At 38.7% G+C, this 25,444-nt stretch overlaps 2 protein-coding genes across 16 annotated transcripts in view; one reads left to right on the top strand and one right to left on the bottom strand.

Moving 5' to 3' along the window:
* BRD9 (bromodomain containing 9) overlaps window positions 1-19,682 on the bottom strand; it is a 56,745-nt gene extending 37,063 nt beyond the window's left edge. For 2 of the 8 annotated variants that reach the window (XM_073332563.1, XM_073332564.1), the window contains exons 1-7: window positions 19,531-19,682; window positions 15,929-16,143; window positions 12,682-12,814; window positions 10,368-10,428; window positions 7,613-7,757; window positions 3,559-3,669; window positions 2,649-2,824 (exon numbers count right to left, since the gene is read on the bottom strand). In XM_073332563.1, the coding sequence (XP_073188664.1) occupies window positions 2,649-2,824; window positions 3,559-3,669; window positions 7,613-7,757; window positions 10,368-10,428; window positions 12,682-12,814; window positions 15,929-16,143; window positions 19,531-19,606 (917 nt within the window). In that variant the 5' untranslated portion in view covers window positions 19,607-19,682. Of the gene's footprint in view, window positions 1-2,648; window positions 2,825-3,558; window positions 3,670-7,612; window positions 7,758-10,367; window positions 10,429-12,681; window positions 12,815-14,051; window positions 14,155-15,928; window positions 16,144-19,127; window positions 19,503-19,530 lie in introns of those variants that run through there. The other 6 variants (XM_073332566.1, XM_073332568.1, XM_073332567.1 and 3 more) reach the window with 4 other exon arrangements.
* A 26-nt stretch (window positions 19,683-19,708) lies between these two features.
* TRIP13 (thyroid hormone receptor interactor 13) overlaps window positions 19,709-25,444 on the top strand; it is a 45,383-nt gene continuing 39,647 nt past the window's right edge. For 4 of the 8 annotated variants that reach the window (XM_073332573.1, XM_073332575.1, XM_073332574.1 and 1 more), the window contains exons 1-2: window positions 19,709-19,817; window positions 23,182-23,284. In XM_073332573.1, coding sequence (XP_073188674.1) covers window positions 23,193-23,284 — 92 coding nt within the window. In that variant the 5' untranslated portion in view covers window positions 19,709-19,817; window positions 23,182-23,192. The other 4 variants (XM_073332578.1, XM_073332577.1, XM_073332571.1 and 1 more) reach the window with 4 other exon arrangements.

The following is a 25,444-nucleotide window of genomic DNA, read 5'->3' as shown; positions in this document are numbered from 1 at the left end:
AGGACTGAGTGGGTTTGAAGGTTCTAAAGTTTTACATTGTTTTATGTTTGAATGCAGGGGTTTTTTTTGCACATAATTCTACATTTGTAGGTTCAAATTTCATGATAAAAAGAGACTGCACTTCAGTACTTGTCCTGAGTGAATTGAAAAATTCTATTTTTTATTTTTATAGTGCAAATATTAATAAAAAATAAATAAAGTGAGCACAGTATACTTTGTATCCTGTGTTGTAACGGAAATCAATATATTTGAAAAAATGGAAAACATCCAAAAATATTTATATAAATAGTATTCTATTATTGTTATCTTGATATTGTATTCTTTTTAATCACTTGATAGCCCTAATGATAATATTATATCCCATTAACTAATTGTTTAAAAACATTAAAAGCTTAGGTCTCTCTGACTCCGTCCAATGTTGAGTGTGTCAAATTTCTACACTTCTGTTCAGGAAACTTGATCAGTGACATTTTCAAAAGTGACTCAGGCACTTAGGATTCTAAATGCTTAAATTACTTTTGAAAAATGGAACTTAAAACTTAAATTTTTTTAAAAAAATTTACTTTACAACATTCTACTGGAAAAAAACCTAAAGGGTTCCCTCTCACCTTTTTTATCATGAGTCATGGCTGTACAAACATGTATCTTTAGGTTCTGGTTTTGCTCCCATTGCAGAAGAACTCCTGCTGACCTTAATGGTACACGATCAAGCCCTTCAGGTTGTGCAAGATGTAAGTAATTAAGCCCAAGGGAGTTATATAAACATTGAGGGGACCAGGAGAAGGTGCAAACCACTTCAGAATTTGATCTCCTGGATGGAATTTGAGACTAGTAATTCAGTTATCTGAGTTTATACTTTGGTAGAGCACCAAAAGAAAGGATGGTCCAGTAGTCAAGGCATTAGCCTGGAACCTGGGAGACTCAATGCCCTGCTCTGCCATAGACTGCCTGTGTTTTGAGAATAAGTAAATTAAAGACTACGAAGTCCTCAGATACTATGGTAATGGGGGCCGTAAGAATTAATCAGAATTTGGGCCCTATTGTGCCGGGCACTGTACAAACCTAAATGAAGGTGCTCCTCCTTATTTTGTATGTAAATGTTGAGTTTGTATTCCCATTAACAGAATTCTACTTCCAGTTTATTCTCCTCAATTCCATCAAGAAGCCCATGAAAAATAAACCAGTTTTATGAATGAAAGCACTAGCACTTACACTGTTGTACAACTCTCTCCCACTACAGTAGAACCTCAGAGTTACAAACACCTTGGGAATGGAGGTTGTTAACAACTATGAAATTTTCATAACTTTGAACAAAACTTTATGGTAGTTCTTTTAAAAGTCTACAACTGAACATTAACTTAATACAGCTTTGAAACTTTACTAGGCAGAAGAAAAATGCTGCTTTTAACCATCTTAATTTAAATGAAACAAGCACAAAAACTGTTTCCTTACCTTGTCAAATCTTTTTTTAAAACTTTCCCTTTATTTTTTAGTAATTTACATTTAACACAGTTCTGTACAGCACTGAATTTGCTTCTTTTTTTGGTCTTGGCTGCTGCCTGATTGCATACTTCTGGTTCCAAAAGAGAGAGTGTGGTTGATCGGTCAGTTCGTACCTCAGATGCTCAGAACTCTGAGGTTCTACTGTATAATAATTCCAGTCAATGCAAACACTCAAACATTTGAAGAGGTCTATTTTTAACCCCACATCTCTGTGTCTCTCTCAAACGCACACAGACAGAACTGCTAAATTAATCTGTTTCTTCCATTAGACACTAACGATGATTACCAGAGCTGTCAATCACCAGGTCTGTTCCAAAAATCGCTGTGGCAGATTATATTCTAAGTTTTTTTAATATTTAAAGGGACACCATAAACTTGGAAAAAAAGCAATAGTTGACTGGAAATTTTGAACCTAGTATAGTTACTAATTATAATAGGCAAGATTACCTTAACTGAAAAATGTTTGCAAAAAAGTTTACTACTTTTTCTAGTGTGTTTACTCTGTTCATTTGACAAAACTGTTAGTTTTACTGTTTCCTTTGATAAAAAGACCCTTATAAACAAGAGGGGAAAAGAAAAAATGCCTCATAAAACATGTTTAAAGGGATACACAAACATTCAGTTTAAAAAAAACTACTATTTACTAATTTTGGACTTTTGTTTGCAACATCTATTTCATAACATTGGTGTCAAAACAGACATCCTTTAAAAACTTGAAGTTCAAAATTTCTCAGTAGGTTTTGACATTATTCACAGGAACTATTTCTACAACTTCAAGAACTTTTGGGAAATGTGATGATAAAAAGTGACAGAGGCTTTAAGCCACCATTAAAATAAAGTCAGATCTCAATTTTAGAGCATGTAAAAGAGGAGGCGAAAATATTTATCTATTCATCAACAGCCATGTCAGGTTAGTTTGCAGAGGGAGGTATATTCAGCCTTAGAAGCAATATGGTTTGTAATAGATTTGGAATCATCAAGCTGTGAAACTACTGCATGATCAAATTTCATGTTAACATTGTATTACTTCAAGTATCAAACACAAAACTAAAAAACCCTACTCCTTACCCAAGCCTGGCCTGCTGCATTGATCGAGAGTACAATAGCTGCCACAAAGCAGTATGCATTTCCATTAAGACCTTTACCTAATAACTTCTTTACTTGGCTTTTTGGATTTCTTGGTAGTCTCTACTTGTACAGGAACGACTTCAGGAACAGGTTCCTCAACAGCTGTGTCTTCATCACCCAAAAGAGCTGCCTGCTGAGAAAAATCCATGTCCTGCATAAACGACATGCTGCGCTTCAAAGCTAACAGCCGTTCCTAGAATCAGAAAGGACAGAGCGGCAGGGACTTTACCTTTCCCTCATAGCCAAGATGCTATGATAATGGGATGGGATGGGAATGGCCATGGCCTTATTTTGCTCCTATTGTCTAACTTCCAATGGTGATGCAACATGATTTGGTCATGGTAGCATGGCACCAGAATTTCTCAGCCCGACTATCAAGAAACAAATAAGAACTACACATGTAGATATAGCTGCCTCTTTTACATATAGACTTACCATAATTGAACTGCAACACACATGCAAGGTAGCCTGTAAACACTAGTCCACATTAACAACTATTTTAGAGTAATAGACATGGGAAAATTCCCTCAAATCCACTATCTTTTCACAGTCAAAACTTTTTAAAAAAAGCTCAGCTCCTTTAAAATCAATAGGGTAAATGAAATTTGTTTCTCAAGTGAAACCTTGTGTCCAAAGTTTCAGCCTGAAACAAATTTTTATAGTTGGGTTATATAGATTTAGGCCCTGTTTCTGCTCCCATTAAAGTTAGTGGCAAAGCTCCCACTGATTTCAGTGGTGCATAATCAGGACCTAAAAGAAAGGGGGGTTATAATGGAAATGCCGACAAGCCCTTAAATATAGCAGCACGGGTGTGCACTGCTATAATTAATGACAGATGGATGAAATAATGTTTATCACTATGACTGATTATAGTCCTTGTCAGTTTAACCAATCTTTTCTGCTTTTTGTTTTTAATAGATCTCTTACTTTGCTCATCATCTTAAAGCCTGTGTGGAGTATCTTCTTGGCTAGCTTGTAGTACACAGTATCTGGTCTGTTGTACGTCATTGCATTATCACACATCAGTTTAAAATCTGCCTGAAAAACACAAAACACAAGAGTTGCTAAAACTTCATACCTCCTTCAATAACTGAACATAAGAAAGAGCTCCAGATAACATCCTGTGAAGACAGCCACATTAAGAAGCATTCAATGCAAAGACATTTTGAGAACACCAAGAAGTGTTCAAGGACATTAAGTGAATATGAAGTAAAAGTGACTTGCAAAGGGTTGCACCTTTTTTGCTTCCTTATGATGTTCAGTGCTGTCCCGAAAGGTTAAATTTTATTTATGCACACACAACTTTTTCCTTGTTCATTTTTTAAACTCAGAAGTAGCTGGAATATAAAGTCTAGTTTTCCCTGATTTTCCAGGCGGACTCACTGATGGAATGGAGTAATCACAGATCTGTATTGTGAGCTCTCTCACTCCTTAACTGAAGGTTTGTGTGTCACTGAATCTTTAAGACAGACATTTTTCCCTTCCCTCCCAATCATTTATTCCAATTTAAATTAAAACGATGTAAACAAAAGCATGCAACGAGGAATTTTAGAACAGCCTGAATAAAAATCACTTCTCTTACTCTGGTTTAATTGCATGACATCTCTGATGTTACTATTCCAGTTCTATAGTGTCTTTCGAGAGAAACAGGGTACAGAAGAACAGAATTTCTAAAGTAAAAGCATTTTTGAAACTACCTTTCACACATCCTTTAATCATAAAAATAAAAAAAAAGTAGAAAAGGCATAAACACATTTTCTTCTTTTGCTTTCCATGTTCCCTTTAAAATCTGCTACTTCTTACTGCAGGACTGCTCTACAGGCATCAGTAACAAAGCCATATTCTGATATAAATTGGATAAGCCTTTTAAGTGTGCAATTCCTTTCCATGCACATTAAAAAAAGAACACTATTCATTATTATTCTCTCACAATAACCCAATGGAAAGTATTACTAACAGTTTTACATGAGATCCATGAACTATTTAAAAAAATTCTTCTGTAGACTTGAAATGGATATGAAAGTTTTGCAAAGCAAGAATCAAAGCAAACACTCAAGTCCCTTGGCCTTCATTAAATTAGATCATGACATGATAAATTAGAGCTAGCTTGATAGCACTGGTTGCCAAAGGTGACTAACTCCCACTAACACTTAAATACTGAAAGGGTGGCTGTACAAACAACTAGATTTAAATGAGTCTCTGCACACAAATCAGGTAGCTACTCAATGCAAATCGTAATTTCTTGGTCACTTGTGCATGAACATACCCTAACTGTGCGTGCACTTTTGTGCAAGGAATTCCATGCCTCTCGAAAAACAAGCCTTTGGAGTTTATAGTCTCATGGCCAGATTTTCAAAGGTGTTTAGGCATTTTTAAATGCAGATTGGAGCCTAATGGGATTTAAAAAAGCCCCTAGGTGCCTATAATTGGAGTTAGGCACTTAGGTGCTTTTGAAAATCTCATTAAGTGCCTAACTGCATCTTTAAGTGCCTAAAGACCTTTGAAAATCTGGGCCTAAACTCCTAACCAGATTCTGATCTCAGAAGAAACTCTTTAAATTAGAATAAATCTTTCTTTTCTTAATTTCCTGTTTCAAGGCAGGGATTGGGAAAGTCCTGCTCTGATACCAAGGGCAAAAGCCATCAATACAATGCTAAAGAAGCAGAGGGGCACAGTCACAGCTGCTGTGACCACTTGAGGTTAAGTGATTTGCCTCAAGCCTCTTCGATTAAAGAGACAATTTGAGGGACAGAAATGGGGGACCGTGAACAAAGGCACGAGTGAAGGAGCAAACAAGGTAGGGAGTCTGGGCTCTATGTGACATGACTCCTTCTGAAGAGCTGTATGGGGAGGACAAAAATCTTTTCCTAAGCTACTGGCCTTGGAATAAGCGCCACTCCTTGGCAACAAAGCTATCGCAGGCTCCCTCACCCATTCTCTTTCCTTAGTGGACGTGTATGTTTCTGAATGACTCTTCTCTTACATGGAAATATTTATTCAGATCAAGTACCTCAGATAATCATAACTGGTGTAGCAGCAGTTAGAGATCACTCCTATAAACAGAACTAGAATGAACATTTATTGCTTTATAGGTAAATCCCAACAGCTCAAACTTCATCTCAAAATCAAATACGAGTCAGGGCTTATCATGGAATATTGGCATAATGTGCTTTCTGTACACTTAATAAGGGAACCATCACATTTTGCACCAGCTACAATTTCCATGTGGGACTATGCCCATAAGAAATATAGAATGTACTGAAACAAACAACCTTGAGATGACAAAGTATGAACCACAGTGATGAAACCCACATCTGAAAGAAAAAGATGCAAACTCTTTGTCAAGTACAGGAGATGACACACTTGGCAACCTCTACTCCCAGACTATTCAGTAGAAACTGGAGCTACAAAAAGAAACACAGGTGAAGACTTCAGAAACAAACGAGACACAATCCTGTTAATAGGGGGCCATGATATAATTGCCATAATTTCTGGGGTGGCTTCCCCCCTGCCGACAACCACTATTTCAGTCTTGCCTGTGTTGAAACTCAGCCTTCCAACTCTCATCCACATCTTGCTGTTAAGATGCTGAATAGCTCATTCCAATGAACCAGTGGAGTTGGAAGAGATAGAAACAAAAGGTAAGTGTTAGTACACTGAAGACACTGCAACCCAGACCTTTCTTACCAACTCCCATAATGGTCTCATACTTCACTGAACAAGAGAGCAACCCTGAGTGGGAGCACCTTTGTGAAAGACAAGTAATTGTTTGCCCAATACCACCTTGACCTCTCAAAGCAAGGAACAGAACCACTCAACAGCCACACCACCAAACTCTATTAAGTTCTAAAGATGCATCAATACCACCTTATGAACAATGATATTTAAGGCAGTTGATGGATCTAAAAGAATCACTATGAACATCTTGTTTTCATCCATCACCAGTGGAGCAAGCAACCCCACCAATGTAGTTCCCGGTAACTAGAACCAAAATACACCCCATGGGAGTGAAACAGGCCATTTCCTCAAATCCCCTAAAACAAGCCATCAATAACCAAGAAACTGGGCCAATGCTAGCCGGCAATTTCAAACTGTAAATCCCTTGGAAAAGGCAATAATCAAAGAAAGAAACACTAACTGTACAAAAAGATTATACAAACTAAAATTAGAATTATTCTTTGTCAGAGGGCAGGTCTACATTACTGCTTAAATCGACCTAACTTAAAAAAAAGCCAGCCCCCTGAGCAACGCAAGTTACAGCACCCTAAGCGCTGTCCACACTGGCGCTGTGTTGGCAGATGCTCTCCCCCAACATAGATCCTGCTTCTTGCAGAGTTGGAGAAATTATGCCAACAGGAGAGCACTCTGCCGTCGACACAGAGCGTCTTCATCAGACACGCTACAGCAGCGCAGCTGCACTGATGTAGCGCTTCTAGCTTAGACCTGCCCTTACATAAAGTATCTGCCAAAGAATTATGGAGATGTTAATAGCAGCTCTCTAGTTAAAGCGGAGCTGAAATTTCCACATACAGCACATTTCATTTATGTCATAGAACATCACGATCATTTAACATAAGTCAAAGTGCCTCCAAAGGGCACCATCACCTTTTGGTCACTAACGAACGAATCTAGATTTAAACAAATCATCTGGAGTTCTCTAAAACGAGTCCTTCTCGAATGTTTTTTCTGAATGTTATCTCCTTGTAGCACTGACCTGCATACCACAGTAAGTTTATCGGTAGTACACATTCTTGGTCTGTAATAATCTTAGCAGTTGCCCTAGGACAGCAGGACAGATTATAGAGTATACAGTATGTTCCCACTCCTACCAACAGGATATAAAAAAGTGTGATGAATTATTTATAAGTGAATGACATGTTAGAAGCCTGACTGACATGAATTAATTTCACCTAAAAATCTCACTCAAATTAAAGTTTTTTATTGAAAATGTTTTGAAGTAACCAAATTCTTATCACTTCACCTTGAATTCGGTAACTGATTTGTACTCATTTGCTGCTATTTTGTCCTTCATAGTGCCAAAATCCATGGGATGTTTTATTATCATGGAATATCCAGGAGCAATGGCATCTGTGACTGGAAAAGCAAAAAACCCATGAGGATCTTTCCTAAAAATGGAATAAAAAGTATATATAATTATGCTAGGAAAGAAAATGATCACTACTCCTTATAACATATCATTTTATGTCATTAACACCAGTTGTCACTTAAAAAAAAAAAGTATCTGCATCCATCTGCTGATATGGGAGAGAGAATTTTGACTTGATTTAAGAATATTTAGTCTGTTTGGAAATATTTTTATTAGGGGTGTCAATTAATTGCAGTTAACTCAAGCAATTAACAAAAACAATCACAATTAAAGATATGTATCGTGATTAATCACAGTTTTAATAGTACTCTTAAACAACTGAAATGTATTAAATATTTTTGGATGTTTTTCTTCATTATTAAACATATTGATTTCAATTACAACACAGTATACAAAGTTGACAGTGCTCACTTTATATTTTTTATTACCAATATGTGCACTGTAAAAATGGCAAACAAAAGAAAGTATTTTTCAATTCACCTCATACAAGTACTGTACTGCAATCTCTTTACCCTGTAAGTACAACTTACAAATGTAGATTTTTATTTGTTACCTAGCTGCACTCAAAAACAAAGCAATGTAAGACTTTAGAGCTTACAAGTCCACTTAGTCCAACTTCTTGTTCAGCCAATCACTAAGACACCAAGTTTGTTTACATTTATGGGAGATAATGCTGCCCACTTCTTATTTACAATGTCACCTGAAAGTGAGAATAGGCATTCGCATGGCACTTTTGTAGCTGGCATTGCAAAGTATTTATATGGCAGTTTTTCTAAACATTCGTATGCTCCTTCATGCTTTGGCCACAGTTCCAGAGGACATGCTTCCATGCTGATGCTTTTTAAAAAAATAATGCATTAATTAAATTTGTGACTGAGCTCCTCGGTGGAGAATTGTATGTCTCCTGTTCTGTTTTACCAACATTCTGCCATATATTTCATGTTATAGCAGTCTTGGATGATGACCCAGCACATGTTGTTCGTTTTAAGAACACTTTCACTGCAGATTTGACAAAATGCAAAGAAGGTATCAAAGTGAAATTTCTAAAGATAGCTACAGCACTCAACCCAATGTTTTAGAATCTGAAGTGCCTTCCAAAATCTGATTGGAACGGGGTGTGGAGCATGATTTCAGAAGTCTTAAAAGAGTAACACTCCAATGCGGAAACTACAGAATCCAAACCACCAAAACGGAAAATCAAACTTCTGTTGGTGGCATCTGATGCAGATGATGAAAATGAACATGCGTCGGTCTACAGTGCTTTGGATGGTTATTGAGCAGAACACGTTATCAGCATGGACGCATGTCCTCTGGAATGGTGGCTGAAGCACGAAGGGACATATGAATCTTTAGCGTATCTGACACAAATATCTTGCAATGATGGCTACAACAGTGCCATGCGAATGCCTGTTCTCTTTCAGGTGACACTGTAAACAAGAAGCGGGCAGAATTATCTACTGTAAATGTAAACAAACTTGTTTCTCTTAGCGATTGGCTGAACAAGAAGTAGGACTTAATGGATTTGTAGGCTCTAAAGTTTTAGATTATTTTGTTTTTGAACGCAGGGGTTTTTTGTACATAATTCTACATTTGTAAGTTCAACTTTCATGATAAAGAGATTGCACCACAGTACTTGTATTAGGTGAACTGAAAAATACGATTTCTTTTGTTTTTTACAGTACAAATATTTGTAATAAAAAGTATAAAGTAGGCACTGTATACTTTGTATTCTGTGTTGTAACTGAAATCAACTATATTTAAAAATGCAGAAAATATCCAAAACTCTTTAAATGGTATTTTATTATTGTTTAACAGTGTGATTAATCGCAATTAATTTTTTTAATCGCTTGACAGCCCTAATTTTTATTTATAAGTCAGCGCTTGAAACTGTTTGTTTATTGATTTACTGGTATGCATTCTGCACTTCACTTGTATTAGTTTTCCTTAAACAACAAAAGATCAGTAGAAATTGTGGTCACAACACCTTGCAGGAGTAACTCTGGTTTTCATCTTTTTGATTCGCATTTTTCTTCTTTCTACTAAAGCAGTTAATTCAGAGTGGTGTTCCTGATCAACTAGTTTTAGAATTAACAGCTGATTAATAGTCTCAAATTTAAAATGTATAGTTTTATTACGAAGGGAGAAAAAATAGGTTCTACTAGTGATTTTTCAAAGACTTGGACTGTACAGAGCTGATACCTTCCAAAAAAAATTATAAAATGCAAAAACGTCCCCTAACCAGTGATTTATCAGCTCATTAATTATGAACTTTTATTTGAATCAGATAGAGAATAAATCGTAAGATTTGACCAGAGATTATTCCATTTTATGGAACAAAAGTTTGTGGTTGGTTTCCAATCCCTAAAATAAGTAATTAATGTACATAAAGGGCCCTAGAACAAAAATCAAATTACAAATGACAACGGAAACTTCTAGTTCCTACTTTTCTAAATGCAGTTAATCATGAATAGTTTCTCTTTCTGGCTCCAGTAAGGTAGCAATGGCGATAAACCAAATTATAAATCAGTCTGAAATGATTCATCCCAAAATGAAGACCAAATTAGAAGATTCTAAAGCAGCATGTTAATAAGCATCAGTTACCATCTACCTATATAACATGCAGACCTACCTTTGCAACTGACGAAGGAAATGCTCTAATAATTGTTGGATGGGTGTGCTCTCATTTTCAGCTGCAATTTGAGAGTGAAAAATATTTATAAAGTTCAGTTGAATGAAAGTATTTACTTCAGAACAAAGTTCATGTTTTATACCTAACCAAGTCTTTAATACGTAGCCCTACAGCCCGAACTCGCTCCAGAAGTCACTCAGTCTTTCATTTCAAGGGCAGCAAAAGCACATAAAATAAATCTATTCCTGACATGCAATAAAGCTTTATTTCCTTATATGTTATTTAATTATATTAAATGAGAAATGTTCATGCAGAATAGAAGTAAAAGAAATACACACACTATGGTGCGTACAGCTACATCATCGTACATGACACACAACCTGCATATTTTATGGCAAGTATTTAACAACAAGGAGTAATATATTCAGGCATCTGTGTAACAGGAAAATGATTTCATATGTGACACCTGACTGTGCAGATATTGCTGCAGAAGTGCTGATTTCTGCATTTCCTCACTTCATTTTATCAGTGCAACCTTAGTGTTCCATTTACAAAAATTTTTGCATTCAGTTTTCCTAAGATTTGGGTTAATTTTTAAAAAATTAAGACAAAGAACAAAAACAGGAGCTAGAGACACAAGTATATTTTAATTACCGCACAGATGAATCTATGAAGTGCACACTGATCCCTTAATGATTGTGCACTTCAAGGAGGGTACACAGATTTAGCAGTTGCAAGAATTAAACAAGCAATATTCTGAATTCTCCTGGAAAGCAGATTAAGACCCACTTCTTACCTGGGTAACAGAGACCCTCTCCCCTTTCCTCAACCAGAACAGGAAGGACAAATGAAATGTTTGGGGAAGCCACATCTCTAGACAGGTGAAAAAGAGCAGCCTACAGGACACATATCACAGTCATCTATTTCAAATTTGCCAGGCTTTCAATGCCCCAGCGTGTTCAGAGGCAGTCAATGTGAATTACCTGTAGGATTATGGCCCATCCTGACAGTAGGCTTACACCCTCAATTTAGGGAGCACCTATAACCTGCCAATTCCTCAATATTGATTTGCTCACTTGATAAGTATAGTTCCAGTCTTTAATTTGCCCTGTCAACAACCATCGTTCTAATCTTATGAAGATTGAAATGAAGCCTGCTAATTTTCATACAGGTCCAGATTTCTGCTAGACATTTACTGAAGTATCTTTCAAGGAAGCGGCCTAAGCAAAGTTAACAGGACACTCAGGAGTGAGATTCCTTTGTCCTGAAGTTTTTGTTGGGAAAGGATTTCTAAGAATTTAGAAGTCTGAAGGAATTTTAAAAAATGGCTTATAAAGATTATCTAAATTTAATATTGAGCATTGGCTCTAGGATCTAAAGGAATTTGTATAGTGAGAAGGGATAAAAACCACACATTACAGGTACATGCACTAGCTGCCTGTTGGCACCTGAAAAGGTTTTAAGGTGATATAAGCCAAATTAATAACTTAATGACTTAGGACCTGTGTACTTGAGAGCCTGCCACAAATAATATCAGGTAGGTGCTTGAACTGAAGCCTGACAATTTAGAAAAGAAAGCTTGCTGCTGGAGAGGCATTCTCCCTTGCCTGTGGATTTGCTCCTGTACTGGTCCAAAATAGTGTGAATTTTCTGACACTTAGGGCGTATTGCAAAGACCAATTTTTGTACAGGACACTGAGGGAAGGGTATGATTTAGAGGTGGAAGAGGGACTTGGGGAGAGCTTATGGACAGGGATTTTGTTATGTTTCATGCTGAATCACTGCTTTGGTGTGGGATCTCTGGCTCTTTTGCTCCTCTTTGCATTTTGTTATTATAGGTTATATTTTCATGTCATGTTAGGAAGTTAGAGAAATGCACAGGTCCTTTATACGTTCAATCTAAATAATTACATGTATCTGCAGTTCACCTTATTCTGGTGCACATACTGCAAACAGCAATACAGGAATGAAACTTAAATATCCTTTTTTTTAATATTTCAAACAGGCAAATGCGCTCTGATGTGAACTTGTGAAGAATTAACTGAAAATTTACTTCTAACTGGCACCTGGGAATGTACCCATCAAGCCCCAAAGGTGTTAAGAGGAATAACTGCTTTTCATACAGTATCTTTCCAACCTGGAAAATCTGCTGAAATCCAAGGATTTCAGCAGAAATCTCTACATACTGCTTGAAAACTTAATATCCTAGTATATTATCAGAAGTATTATTTTAACACTCAGTTATGAAAAATTTTAAACAACATACTAGGAAATTTAAATTTTCCAGTTTTCCCATCTAGTCTTGGCCACTTACCTGGCTGAGTTCTGCAAGCTCTGACTGGGCGATCTGGAGGTGGCTCAACTTCCACTTTTTTCCCAGGATCAAAGTCATCCATTTCTCCCTCAGTATCACACTGCTCTTTCTCCCTCTTTCTCTTCTTTTCTTCCTAATATAGCAATGAGAGGAGATAGTTAAAACAAGACATTCACAAACGGCAGTTCAGGTTCAGATAAAATATTCATACAAAAGCCTTTTATTAAAATAATACTAAGTATCCAAGTGACACCTATGAAAGTCAAGAAATTTAAAGAAAAATATATAGTTTCTTCAAATCCCTATGGGAAAAAAAACAGACTCCTAGTGCTGAACTGTAAGATGGACAATTATGGTTTAAAGCATAACCTTATACATACTTTCTTTAAAATGATTTCTGTTACTTATACCACCTGTCTGCAAATCATTTCCATTTCTGTATCTAGTCATCTACTTTTTTCGGTTGGTAGTTACTATGCTTCTGCTGAAAAAAATGGCATAAAATGTGTACAAATAATTGCACAATGAAAGAGCACAGTTAACTGTAAAGTTCTGTAAGCCCTAACTGGTCAGCTGTGATACTTCATTCATAGTAACTATAAGATGAAGCAAGAAGCACGTAGTTTTGCCTTGTTCATTGCACATTTATTGTCTGGTGCAGTAAGTAGAAGACAGTATGCACTGGGATGGAGTAAGTATGCTGAAACTCAAACTCCACAGTAGAGGCAACTACAAATGCTTTGCAAGATTGGAGATATTTGACAGATCTTCTCCTGTAAGCCTCCATAGCACATGAGCAATCTTGTATTGAATTAGGCGGCCTCACTCCCATTTTTTACTACAGTGCTTACCGATGCATGCTCAGTGCAGCCCTCTTTCATTTACAACATTTGGATCGATCACTGTTAAAAGGTTCCATAACTTTAGACTGCACATCTGCTAATTATGAAGGTCTGAAAATAGTGACTTAGCAAAGTAAAAAAAACAAAACACATTATAGAACACAACACACTTTTCTTCCCTAATGGCTGTTATTCTGTGCAATTTCAGTTTTTTAGTCCCAGGTAATTAGTGGTAATAGAGATGTTCAAAAATAAGTTGCAAAAATGTTTCTACAACAGAAACCATTTTTTCCATTGCCTTGTTCTCAAGAATTTCTGATCCATTTTTGATCAAACTTTCCAGAAAAATTCACTCTCAGGCAGAAAACAAACGTTGAAGATAATTCAAGTCACCGTGCCTAATGCACTACTGGAAGGTTTTCAAATACTACAGGGATGAAGGCCCTATAAGAATCTAGGAGAACTGAAAGGTAAAAGATTCAGAAAGATTTTAGCAAATAAAAGAAGAATGCTTTGACACTACTTAACTACAGATGTTACTAACTTCATGCCCGTTTATGGAATACAGGACAGTCTCATCTTGTACAACATATACAGCTTTCAGTAGCACAAGTCTGGGAAAGCCACGGTATTTACAACTAGCAAAGAAACAAGTGAGAAATGCAGGTTATTGCAAATGAGGGCCAATAAAATCTTTATATCACACACCATGGACTTTATGTACATTATAAAAGAGCTATTTTAGGAATGCTTTAAGGCGTTTTACAAAAGGTTATACTATTTTTTTTTTAAATCCCTCTCCTTTTGGTAAAGCCAAGCGCCTTAGTTATCAAGGGTATCTGTGCAGGTCTCAAAGGGAGCCACAGAAACCTTTAAACATGATCTAAAATAGATTTTCTATATCTAAGGATGTTAGTTTTGAAGTCCGACGTATCAGGAACTTCCAGGACAAGAATCACATGCTGGGTTCAGTTTAGAAGCTGGGACTCTCCCATTCTCAATGTAATAAAGCACCTGTTTCTAACTCCAATGAGATGCAACATATCAGATTTTAAAAATGCAACATTTTCAATTGTAGACAAGCCGTCATGAAGACTGATTAGCGGGTAATACAGTAAAAGATTTATAATAAAATCATTACGTTGTTCTGCAAATTATCATATGAATACCTTCCATATATGTGAGGAGCAAACAGACGTTTCATAAGTTGTAAGAACACGCCCCTTCCTGTTGTCTCAGGGAACATTAAGATACTGGGAACCTCTGGAAGGGTAATTAAATCTAAGGACTGTTAGCTGACCACATCACATATTTTGACGAAGAACAGGGAGAGCAGCAGTCACTAGGACCCAAACCACAAAGGTAGGCTTGGAAGGATTAGGTTTTTTTAAATCAGTAAATATTCGTAAATGTTGATTTCATCATACACAAACAAACCAACAAAAAAAAAAGTCCATAAAAATTAACTGAAATTTTCACATAGACAAAGAAAGATACATGCAGCCTGAGGACTTAAATCAAACTCTAATAAGGATATTTACTTTGTATATTTTGACATGTGATGTTGACAATTTATTTTTTAACAGTTCATAAAGTTTTAACTTTCTGAATCTCAAGGTCTACTGTCATTAGTTATTGTCTGACTCCTCCCATAATTTCCTATAAACGTGAAAATTTAAACTTATAAAAATTGAAAAAATGGTGAAAAATAAACACTGATATCTGTCAAAACTATCAAACACTGAATTGTGCCAAGCCCACGTATAGGGCTTTGTAGATGAAGAAACATCTTGAACTGCCCTCAGATGTTAACAGGGAGACAATGCAGTATCTGAAACTGTGGTTTAACAAGTATCCTGCGCAACATTGTGCTAAGCAAGAGGGCTGTCCTATTCTGCACCAACTGAAGTGGTCTTTAAAGATAGTCCCACATACAACATATTAACTCATCTGACATGGAGGTGACAAATACACAGATGATGATGGCAAGTGAAGAAATCAAAAAATAGTTACACTAGTTGTAGAGGACTTCAATGGGGCTACTCACATGAGTAAATTTAAAAACACATGCATAAGTATTTGCATTATTAGAGATTTAGTCCTACTCCAACTTCCAAATGCAATTAATTTGGTGAAACAGAACCCTCTCTTGTTTAAGACGACAGAAAATTTGGACCAAAAAAAAAAATTTTTTTTTTTAAGAATGAGATAAAAATGTACAAAAAGGCCCCTCGTTGGATTAGAAGTGGTGGAAAGGAAGAAATAATACCGTTATGTTTTAGTTATGCAGCTCAGTCAACTGTATCTTAAACTGAAATGTGCATTTTCATGTGAGAAAGAGACACTTTTCAGATATGACAAGCAAATGTGGATTTGTATCCCTGCATTCTCGAGCCATTGCTTACCTTTCTCTTCCTTCTCTCTTCGTCATCAAGATGCTTTTCTTTCTCAGACTTTTTCTTCTTTTTCTTCTTCTTTTCTTTGTGTCGCTCTCGCTCATGGTCTGACCTGTCATCGTAATAACTTGAATCATGCCCTGATCCTGACAGTTCAGTGACCTCGCTTCCTCCAACTTTAAGAACTAGCTTCAAGGGCTTTTCCAGCGGTTTATCCACATAATCTAAATTAAAGCATAGTAAAAAAAAATTCATAAACACACACAAAAGTTACACAGTAAACAATAATAGTTATCAGACAGTGTCATTCTACTGAAAATTCCATTTGCAAACTCGCATATAGCGTAATTACTGTGAAACGTATATGAAGGAGTTTTAAAAGAAAAAATCCTAAATTGACAGATCTGAGGTAGGAAACAGCTGTACTAAACAGACAAAAATGTTGGCTTCCTTAAACTTGATCTTAGCCACTTTATAATTTTTTATGAATCCTTAGTATTCAAGAAAATAATCTGCTATGTTCTAGAAAACATCAGAAAAATTGTGTAATTGAGTACCAATCCTGAAAACACATTCACACATGCTTAGCTTTACTCACTTGAGTAAGGTAAAGTACAGGTATAAATGTTTGCAGGATCCAGGAATTTAACAGTTTCTAAAGTAAGAATCCCCACAATTCATTGTCTGACAAGAAATTAAATCAATCTTTTATATTAAAAACAAATATTGTGGCAACTATTTACAGACTGTTTTTTTTAGATCAGCATTTCAACTATTTGCTTAAGTAATTTCCTCTCGAACCACTAAACAGCCAATATTTCATTATTCCTTTTTGTGCTATTGATGCCTGCCCCATAGATTATAACTTTCTAACAAATAAACTATGTTCATGTGAGGCCAAAAGAATTGAAAACATTTTTAAAGACCCAAGACTGTAAACTGCAGTTACTTGATTCTTTGTCAGATGAATTCAATTCACTATCTTATTTAAAGTGGCTCAGGACAGCAGAAATGAAAATGGTACAGTTAATAATCCAAGAGAGAACTGGATAAAAAAAGACTGGTGTCAAAAGCGTTTATATATCTTTAGTTTGTGCATTCCAGAGTTTTTATGGCTGTGTTCAATGGTCCATCTTCTCTTGAATGGCACATAATCATAACTAACACTTATGAAGTTTTTTGTTTTGAACTAATTGAAATCGATGACTTAAAAAGAAAAAAACCTACATTTTGTTTTTAAAAATAAATTTAAAATTAAATTTGAAACTTTGATTACCTATATTAGGGCCTAAACTTACGATCTTATATTAATTTAAAATTAAATAAAATTAATATTAGGCAGCACGTTTGCTACCAAAGTTTTAAAAAAAGTCAGCTCACTGAACTGCTGGAAGTGATTGGCTAAGCACCTAGAACCAGAGTTTGCTAAAGTGCTAAACCAGCTTTTGACAGCAAATATCCTTTTCTGCAGGTGCCAAGAGAATATTTTCCTTTCAGATTATTCAACTAGTTCAGTTAAATGACTAGTTCACTGAAACTTGAGAAACCAATTGGGAATTGAAAAAGCAGGAAAGCTTGTTTTCCTCTTCCAACCTATGAAAAAAAATTAAGTGAGGAGAGGAGAACTACTAGGACTTATCTACACTTAAAACGCAGCAGCTGTGCCACTGTAGCATTTAAGCATAGACACTACCTATACAGATGGGAGGATTTTACTATTAATGTAAATCTACAATCTACAAACTACAATCACCTCCCCAAGAGGAGGTGGGTAGGTCAACAGAAGAAGTATTCCATTGCCTAGCACTGTTTACATGTAGATTTTCACATCTCTGACTGATGTAGTTAAACGGACCTAATTTTTTTAGAGTAGACCAGGCCTTACTTCTAAAACAGTAGTTCTCAAACTTTTGTACTGGTGATCCCTTTTACATCGCAAGCCTCTGAGTGCGACCCCCCCCCCAATAAATTAAAAACACTTTTTAGTATATTTAACACCATTATAAATGCTGGAGACAAAGTGGGGTTTGGAGGGGGAGGCTGACAGCTCGCGACCCCGTGAGGTCCCGACCCCCAGGTTGAGAACCCCTGTTGTAAAATCTCGAAGAACACAGTGACCAGACACAACCAGCTCAACTTACTAATTACTTCCTTTGTTTAATAAATCAGTGCTAAATGCAAAACGTTTTAATAAAACATTTTTTCTTATATAATCAGCACATTTAAGACAATTTTTAAAATTAAGAAAATAAGATGCTTTTTGCGCATTTTAAAATGAATTCCAATATACATACCAGTACAGCCGGTCACAAATCACAAGTAAAAAGTTAATTTAGTAAATAAGAAATGCAACATTCACCATTTTCTAATAGAAAAAATGAAAAATTTAAGACTCTGATTAAATGTATGTTAACCTATATGATTGCTTAAATATGAAAAGATGTAGCATGTTGTCCTAGCTAGCAAAACAAAGTACCAACTTTAGCGCAGAGCTATCTTTAGCTGTAAATCCACATTTTAGTGGTTACCAACCCATGAGAATCAACATTTCTTCAGAAAAAGAACTAAAATTACAAATGCAAAAACACAATTAAGACAGATGATTTAAGCCGAGGTTTCCTGCTTTCTGATTTAAAGCATGATTAAAATTGGTGATTTAAACTGCTCTGATTTAAATCAATCTACTTTGGAGTAATGCTACCCAATCTCTCCTTCCTTTCTTCAGGCTCTATCACCAATTAGTGTACCTGTTCTTTTAAATATAACAGTCCAAATATTTTATGGGAAACTATTTTTCTTTGACCGGTGCAGGTAACTCATCAGCTCCCGGGGAGCTAAAGTATGTGCATCGACCATAGAGGGAAGCTGGGCTAAGCACCTGAATGCACGAAGACAGGTTTCAGAGTAACAGCCGCGTTAGTCTGTATTCGCAAAAAGAAAACACAGCTCACGAAAGCTCATGCTCAAATAAATGGGTTAGTCTCTAAGGGGCCACAAGTCCTCCTTTTCTGAAGGCACGAAGGCTTCACTTTGCCATGTTCGCGCTGAACCCGGGATGTTAGAGAGAGAGAAGGTGGGTGAGCAGAGGTGGCAGGGACACTCCAAAGAGTGCGTGAATGGGGTGCTGGCCTCTGCTAGGGCAGGGCGATGCAGAGCCCCGCTGACTCCACGGGGCCCCGCGGGGCTCTCTCCCTAGCGCACCTGGTACCTGGGGAAGGTACAGTATTAGTCGGGCAGGTGAAGGCGACGCTCATCGCTTGGCTCCGCAGCCTGACGCGTGAGCTGGGCTCGGGGCTAGCGCCGGGGTCTTCAGCCCCGCCCGCCAGCTGCTGCCGTTCATCAGGCCCGTTTCTGCCGCTCCGTTTTCAGCCGCAAACCGCCCCCCGGCGAGCAGGGCCGGCCAGCCCCCGCGCAGCCAGGGGAGAGCCCCAGCACCGCCCGCTCGCCCCGTGCGGGCGGCAAGGCCGGGGAAGGGGGGCGTCCCCCCGCGGCGGCGCCGGCCTCGGCCCAGGCCCGACCCCGCCATGAAACAGGCGCCGCGAGTCCCCGCCCGCGGGCTGAGGAGGCAGCGAGGGGCCCCGCCGCCGCCGCTCCGTGCCGCCGGCTCTCACCGCTGTAGGCGGGGGGCGCGGCGGCCGATCGCCATTCCGCCTTCTCCGTCTTGTGCTTTTTGTGCTTCTTGCCCATGGCGGCCCCGCCGCGGCCGGACACCGCCGCCGCCGCTCGGGCCCCGCCGGAAGCGAGTCAGGAGAGGCGCTTCCGGGGGCGGTTTGTTGGCCGGGAGCGTGAACGTCCGGGGCAGGGGACAGGGGGCGGGGTTCCCCTCCCCGCGTTTTTCCAAAAGTAGCGGCGGCCGCCGCTTTTCTGCCCCAGCCCAGCCCCTCCTCGCAGCGGCGCGGTACGTTGCGGGAGCTCGCGCCGGGGGATGGTCCGGGACGGAGGCTCCGGCTGCTGCCAGGCGCTCTCCGCGCTGGGGCCCGAGCGGCCCGGGGCCTATGGCGGGGCGGGGGCAGCCCGGGCCGGCGCCTCCCTGGGAGAGCGGGTCAGGGGTGAGCGCAGGGTGGCGTGGCGTGGCTCGGCTCGGCCCGGCCCGGCTCGGCCCTACAGCGGCCCGTGCGGTGTCCTGAGGACCCGCCTGTGTAACCTGCCTCCGCGCCAGGCCCTGGGGCAGAGAGCGCACCAGGTTCGCACGTGGTGGTGCCTGGTCGGGTCAGCCCTAGGTTCCCGGCCGGGTAATGGCGTCACCGCGTTGGCATGAAGGTCCTTGAGACTGGTACAGCTGGCCCAATAGAGGAGCTAACGCGGATTAAATAATAGCCGGTGTCTAAAGGCGGTAAAGCAACATTTTGCTGTTATCAGTGTGCCCACACAGGGGCTTTTAACGGGTTAATTATTTCAGTGGAAACCACACCCCTAACCACATTAGCTGTGCTGGTAAAACTGTTAAGCGTAGGCCAATGGATTACAATGCAAATTGTCCTGTTAAGGGAGGCAGAGATTAACATGTTAGCTAAATCGTGTGTAAATCGTCTTTTCCTTAATGCAGACAAGGCCAAAGGTGTCGTCTTTCTCGAGTTAATGGGCAACCTGTTCACTCAAGATGTAAAATCTAGGGAGGACAAAGACCTGAGCGGGTGTGAGTTCTACAGCAGAGCCTCCTGGTATCTGCTTCAAGCTGTGTCGTCTGACTGATTTATTTGTAAGATATTCAGGGTTGTTTGTAGCCATGTTGGCCCCAAGGTATTAGAGAGACAATGTGGGTGAGATAATATCTTTTATTGGAGCAACTTCTGTTGGTGAAAGAAACAAGCTTTTGAGTTTACACAGACCTGAAGAAGAGCACTGGGGAAGCTCACAAGCTTCTCTTTCACCAACAGAAGTTGATCCAATAACAGATATTACCTCGCCCGCCTAGTGTTTCATTTGCAAATCACCACAGAGTCCACGCCTGCATTGATTCAGTCTCACTGGGTGAGTCTACGCTGCATTTTAAAGCCTCCGGCAGCGTGGCTACAGGGATAGACCAAGGAGCCCAAACTCCTGCCAGAGCCTGAATATCTACACTGCTGTTTTTTTAGCCTGAGCACAAGTCTACTGACTGTAGACTTGGACTCTGACATTCACTGATGTGAGTTTTACAAAACAGTGTAGCTGTACTCTCAGTACTGTTCTCAGATGTCCTCTTGCCAGATGCCATAGTTGGACTGTGCAGGGGTATATCGTGGTGCCCTGAGTAGGAGCACAGGTATGGTATGCTTCAGCCGCAACTGCTGGGTGGGGCAGGTTATTGCCCCTTTCAACAACAGAGAGCAGCTTCTGTATTTGAAGAAGCTGCGGGTACTTGATGAGTCTGACAGAGGACACTGCTTGTCAGTGTAGATACAAATTGATAACCTAAAAAAATTGTCATTTTTATTTACACTTTTCCTTTTAAAAATTCATCTGTTTAAATCTGAAGTTATGACAATTTATGTTAAGGCCTAAACTTACTATAAGCTTTTAAAATCATTTAAATAAATATTCTGTATGAATGTATAAATTCTAATGAGTCCTAGGATGCCGCTTTTAAATTATCTACAGCATCGGGGGGGAAACTTTTGAATTCAACGGAAGCTTTGTGTTAGTATCAAATTCTGCCTTAAGTATGTATCTCTATTATTTTTTAGTCTTTACAACAGAGCAAATGCTGGTATTTACGTTTTTCCATGTTTAAGAATTTTCAGTTTCTGTTGTGCAAAAAACAGTAACAAATGTTGATGGGAAAAGGTATGAAAGAGAGACAGACTAAATTAGTCGTACAAAAGGGCATACTGATCTAATTCAAGGACTGTGTTAAGATCATGCAAGGTAAACAAGAAAAGTGTAGAACCAGAAACTAGTGAACCGAAATTAACATGTTGTGAAGTAGGCCTAATTAGTGGACAAAATAATGAGTGGATGGACTGTTCCACTCACTGCTCTGTTTTTGGGTCCTTAAAGAAAGAGACTTTGGTGGGGCCGGGGAGGAGGGACTCTGGCTACTGGAGCTGCATCTTGGCTGCATCCCCACCATCTCCTGGGACCCCGAACCTTCATCCTAATCCCGAGAGATGTCCTGGCCAGACTGGGCCAGAGAAACCTGATGACGTCAACCTCAGCTGATTCCAAGCGAATCACAAACACCACCTGGGATGAAACAGGATCAGACTTTAACAAAAGTTCCAGCCCATCTCAACTGACTTCTTTTCTCTTCCCTAATAGGACAGTTGATACCATTTTTATTTTTTATATCATCTTACAAGACTCTCAAACAATGGGAGTTTTCCTTCTGAAGGCATGGCTACACTGGAAACTTCAAAGCGCTGCCGCGGGAATGTTCCTGCAGCAGTGCTTTGAAGTGCGAGTGTGGTTTCGCGCGAGCGCCGGGGGAGTATTATCCCAGTGCTCCTGGTATTCCACCTCCACGAGGGGATTAGCTCCGAGCGTTGGGAGCGTGGCTCCCAGCACTCTGAGTCTGTCTACACTAGCACTTTAAAGTGCTCAGACTTGGTGCGCTCAGGGGGGTGATTTTCCACACCCCCTGAGCCAGCAAGGTAGAGCACTATAAAATGTAAGTGTAGACAAGCCCTAAAATTCCTTTCCAAATAAAGGGAATGTTGTTAAATATGAAACCGTCACTTAATATTTTATATTTCAAATGCTTTAACTGTTTTTTCCTTTATCTTTAATAAAAGGTTAAAAGAATGTTAATGGTGTGGTTGCCATAGTACTAAGCAGGCTGAGGTGTCTGTTTCCTGAACCCTGTTTAATATTGGACAGTGACTGGGTTATGCTAATATCTTTAACTCATATATTTCATCTAAATTAATGCAACAGAATAATGAGTTTATAGAGCAGTTTGTAGATGTGAATTGCTGAAAGCTAACATAATTCACGTAGAGGTGTGGACTGTGGTATAGAAGTTTGTATATGTTTGCCTGAATTTGAGTATCACTGCTTGAACTGTTACCCCTCTGAAAACTGTTTCAGCTGTTGTTACAAAACCCCTGTATTTTTTTAATTTTTCCATCACTTTTTTCAATTTATGATAAACAGCCCTCCTCCAGAAAGCATTATAGCCACAGATCCACATTCCCACTGGCGTTCCATAAGTATTAACTTGGCCTAATTATTATTAGAACAGGGGGCAAATTCTTTATCATGCTGATGTTTTCACAACTCTTCAAAGGAAAGGCCATTGGGGACACTTCTTTAGTAAACACTGTTGTATATTTTCTTTTTAGGATTGAATACAATGGATGAGGCAGCTGGTGATTTAAAACAGGCACTTCCAAATGTGTGTGATTCTGTGCAGTTACATGTAGAAGTTCATCAGAAATCAAACAGGTTTGTTTTATAGTGTGACCATTTCACAGGTATATGAATGAAGTCTAACGTACCTCACAAGAACTTAATAGGTTTTCCAAAACACAAACTTCATTTAAAAAACTAGTTAAAGGTAGCTAAATACGTGTGCTTACCTATCACACCACTAACAAAACCAATTCACTAATGAAAAATAAAAACTTGCACCAGCCGTATACTAAACTACTTATTCTTTTCAAGAAATGTGCATTTCACCGACACAAACTTAACTTTGACCTTGGATTTTATTTAATATATTTTTATCTTGATATTACTGTCTGAATATTGACAGTATTGTGATCAACTGCTAAATATCAACTATTAAGGATGTAAGTATTTTTTCATGAGAATAATATACATGTCTAATAACAAAAATCATGACATTGTCAGGGTGGTAAAATTTACATATATGTAAACTTGCGTGTGAGGCTCGTTGTCTAAAGTGTTCATATATAATTTGATGGCTTTTTTTCTGGAAGAACGTTGTTTATTTTTTTAGAATAGTTATGATAGTCTGTCTATTTTGGGCCAGAGTTAGTCTTAAATTGTGTTGAAATAGAACTTGGTTGCCAAATAATACATTGTGTGGTCTGTGCAAGATTTATGCAGTCTATAACTATTCATTTCCTAGCTTCTAAGTGCTTTGGACTTAAGTTATGTGACAGAACATTGTTGCTTAATAACTTTAAAGGTTTTTTGAAACCAAGTGTTTTGGCTTTGGTATTCCAGTTTTTACAGCTTTCACTTTTTCTTGTGAAGGCAAATTAAGGTTATTTTCATGTTAAATAAAATGGGTTGAACGGGTCATTAGATTATTAAATGAAAGGAGTAAGTAGAGTTGGGCAAGATAACTTCTGGAAACAGACATCCGTATTCCCTTAATTGTTCTGAAATTAGTGTTTTTAAAATCAGTGAAAATGTACTGTCTACAAGGGAGACATCACCTTAGTATTTTATAAAGGACATGAAAGCAGTCCTTTGTTATGTACAAGCAATACATTATCTTAGTCTCTTTGCACTGATTTTTGAAGAATGTTTCTGTTCAATATTGAAGAATTAATGTATGACTGGCTTCTAGACTACATTCGCTGGCTTTTCATATTCTCAATCAGCTTCAGTAATGGAGAATCATGCTATGAATAATAACAGTTTAAAAAATATTTTACTAGCCCTGCCCTGAAAAACTGCTTGTGCACAAGCAAATGTAATAACAAACCCAGAATTCTATATGAACAGACAGGAAGGGGCCAGATTGGCTCTCCCGTGCCAAGAGGCAGTACTGCTTTTTTTGTATCGCCAGTGCAATTCACCTTGAAGCCTCCCACATTCTTGGTGTCCAGATCAACTTGGTAGATTGTTTGAGCAGGTCTTTCACCAGTGACCACGAGTTGTCTCTGGCCAGATATAGACTTATTTTTCAAGCCTGTGGGGTTCACCCCGTAAACCTGTTTGCAACTCGACACAACAGGAATTGTCCTCAGTTTTGTTCATGTGCTGGTCATAGTCCAGGGTCTCTGGCGGTTGCTTTCCTGTTGTCCTGGGAAGATAATCTCATGTATGCATCCTCTCTGGTTCTGCTCCTACCCAGAGTGTTGTTAAAACTCAAACAGTGTCATGCTTGCATGATCCTCGTAGCACTGGCGTGGCCTCATCAGTGTTGATTTTCCACTCCGCTGATTCTCTCAAGCAGGGCTCCAGAACCAGACCTGATCTCCTTAGACCATGGTGCCCCTCCTTCATCACATTCCATGTGCTCTTAGCCGTACAGTGTGGATGCTCTATCATTAATAATTTGGAGGAGGTCTGTTCAAGGGATATTCAAAACATTCTCTTGAATAGCAGAAAACCTTCTTCTAGATATATTTACCCATGAAGTGAAAATTATTTTCTTTGTGGTCTCAACAAAAAAGTGTTTGTCTCCTCCAGGCTCCAATATAACATGTGCTGGACTATTTGTTATACCTGAAATAGCAAGGTCTTGCCATTTGTTCCATCAGGGTATACCTAGCTGCTCACTCTGCTTTCTACCTTCCATTTGATAATTATCCACTTTTCTCCAGTCCTACCTCACTCAGGTGTTTGAAGGGTTATATCTGGGCCAAGTTTATATCACCAAGTAAAGGATCCTTGCTCCCCATGAAC

Source organism: Lepidochelys kempii, chromosome 2 (genome assembly GCF_965140265.1).
Source record: "Lepidochelys kempii isolate rLepKem1 chromosome 2, rLepKem1.hap2, whole genome shotgun sequence".
In the NCBI taxonomy this organism is placed as follows: domain Eukaryota; kingdom Metazoa; phylum Chordata; order Testudines; family Cheloniidae; genus Lepidochelys; species Lepidochelys kempii.
This window is presented reverse-complemented; position numbering and strand designations above follow the sequence as displayed.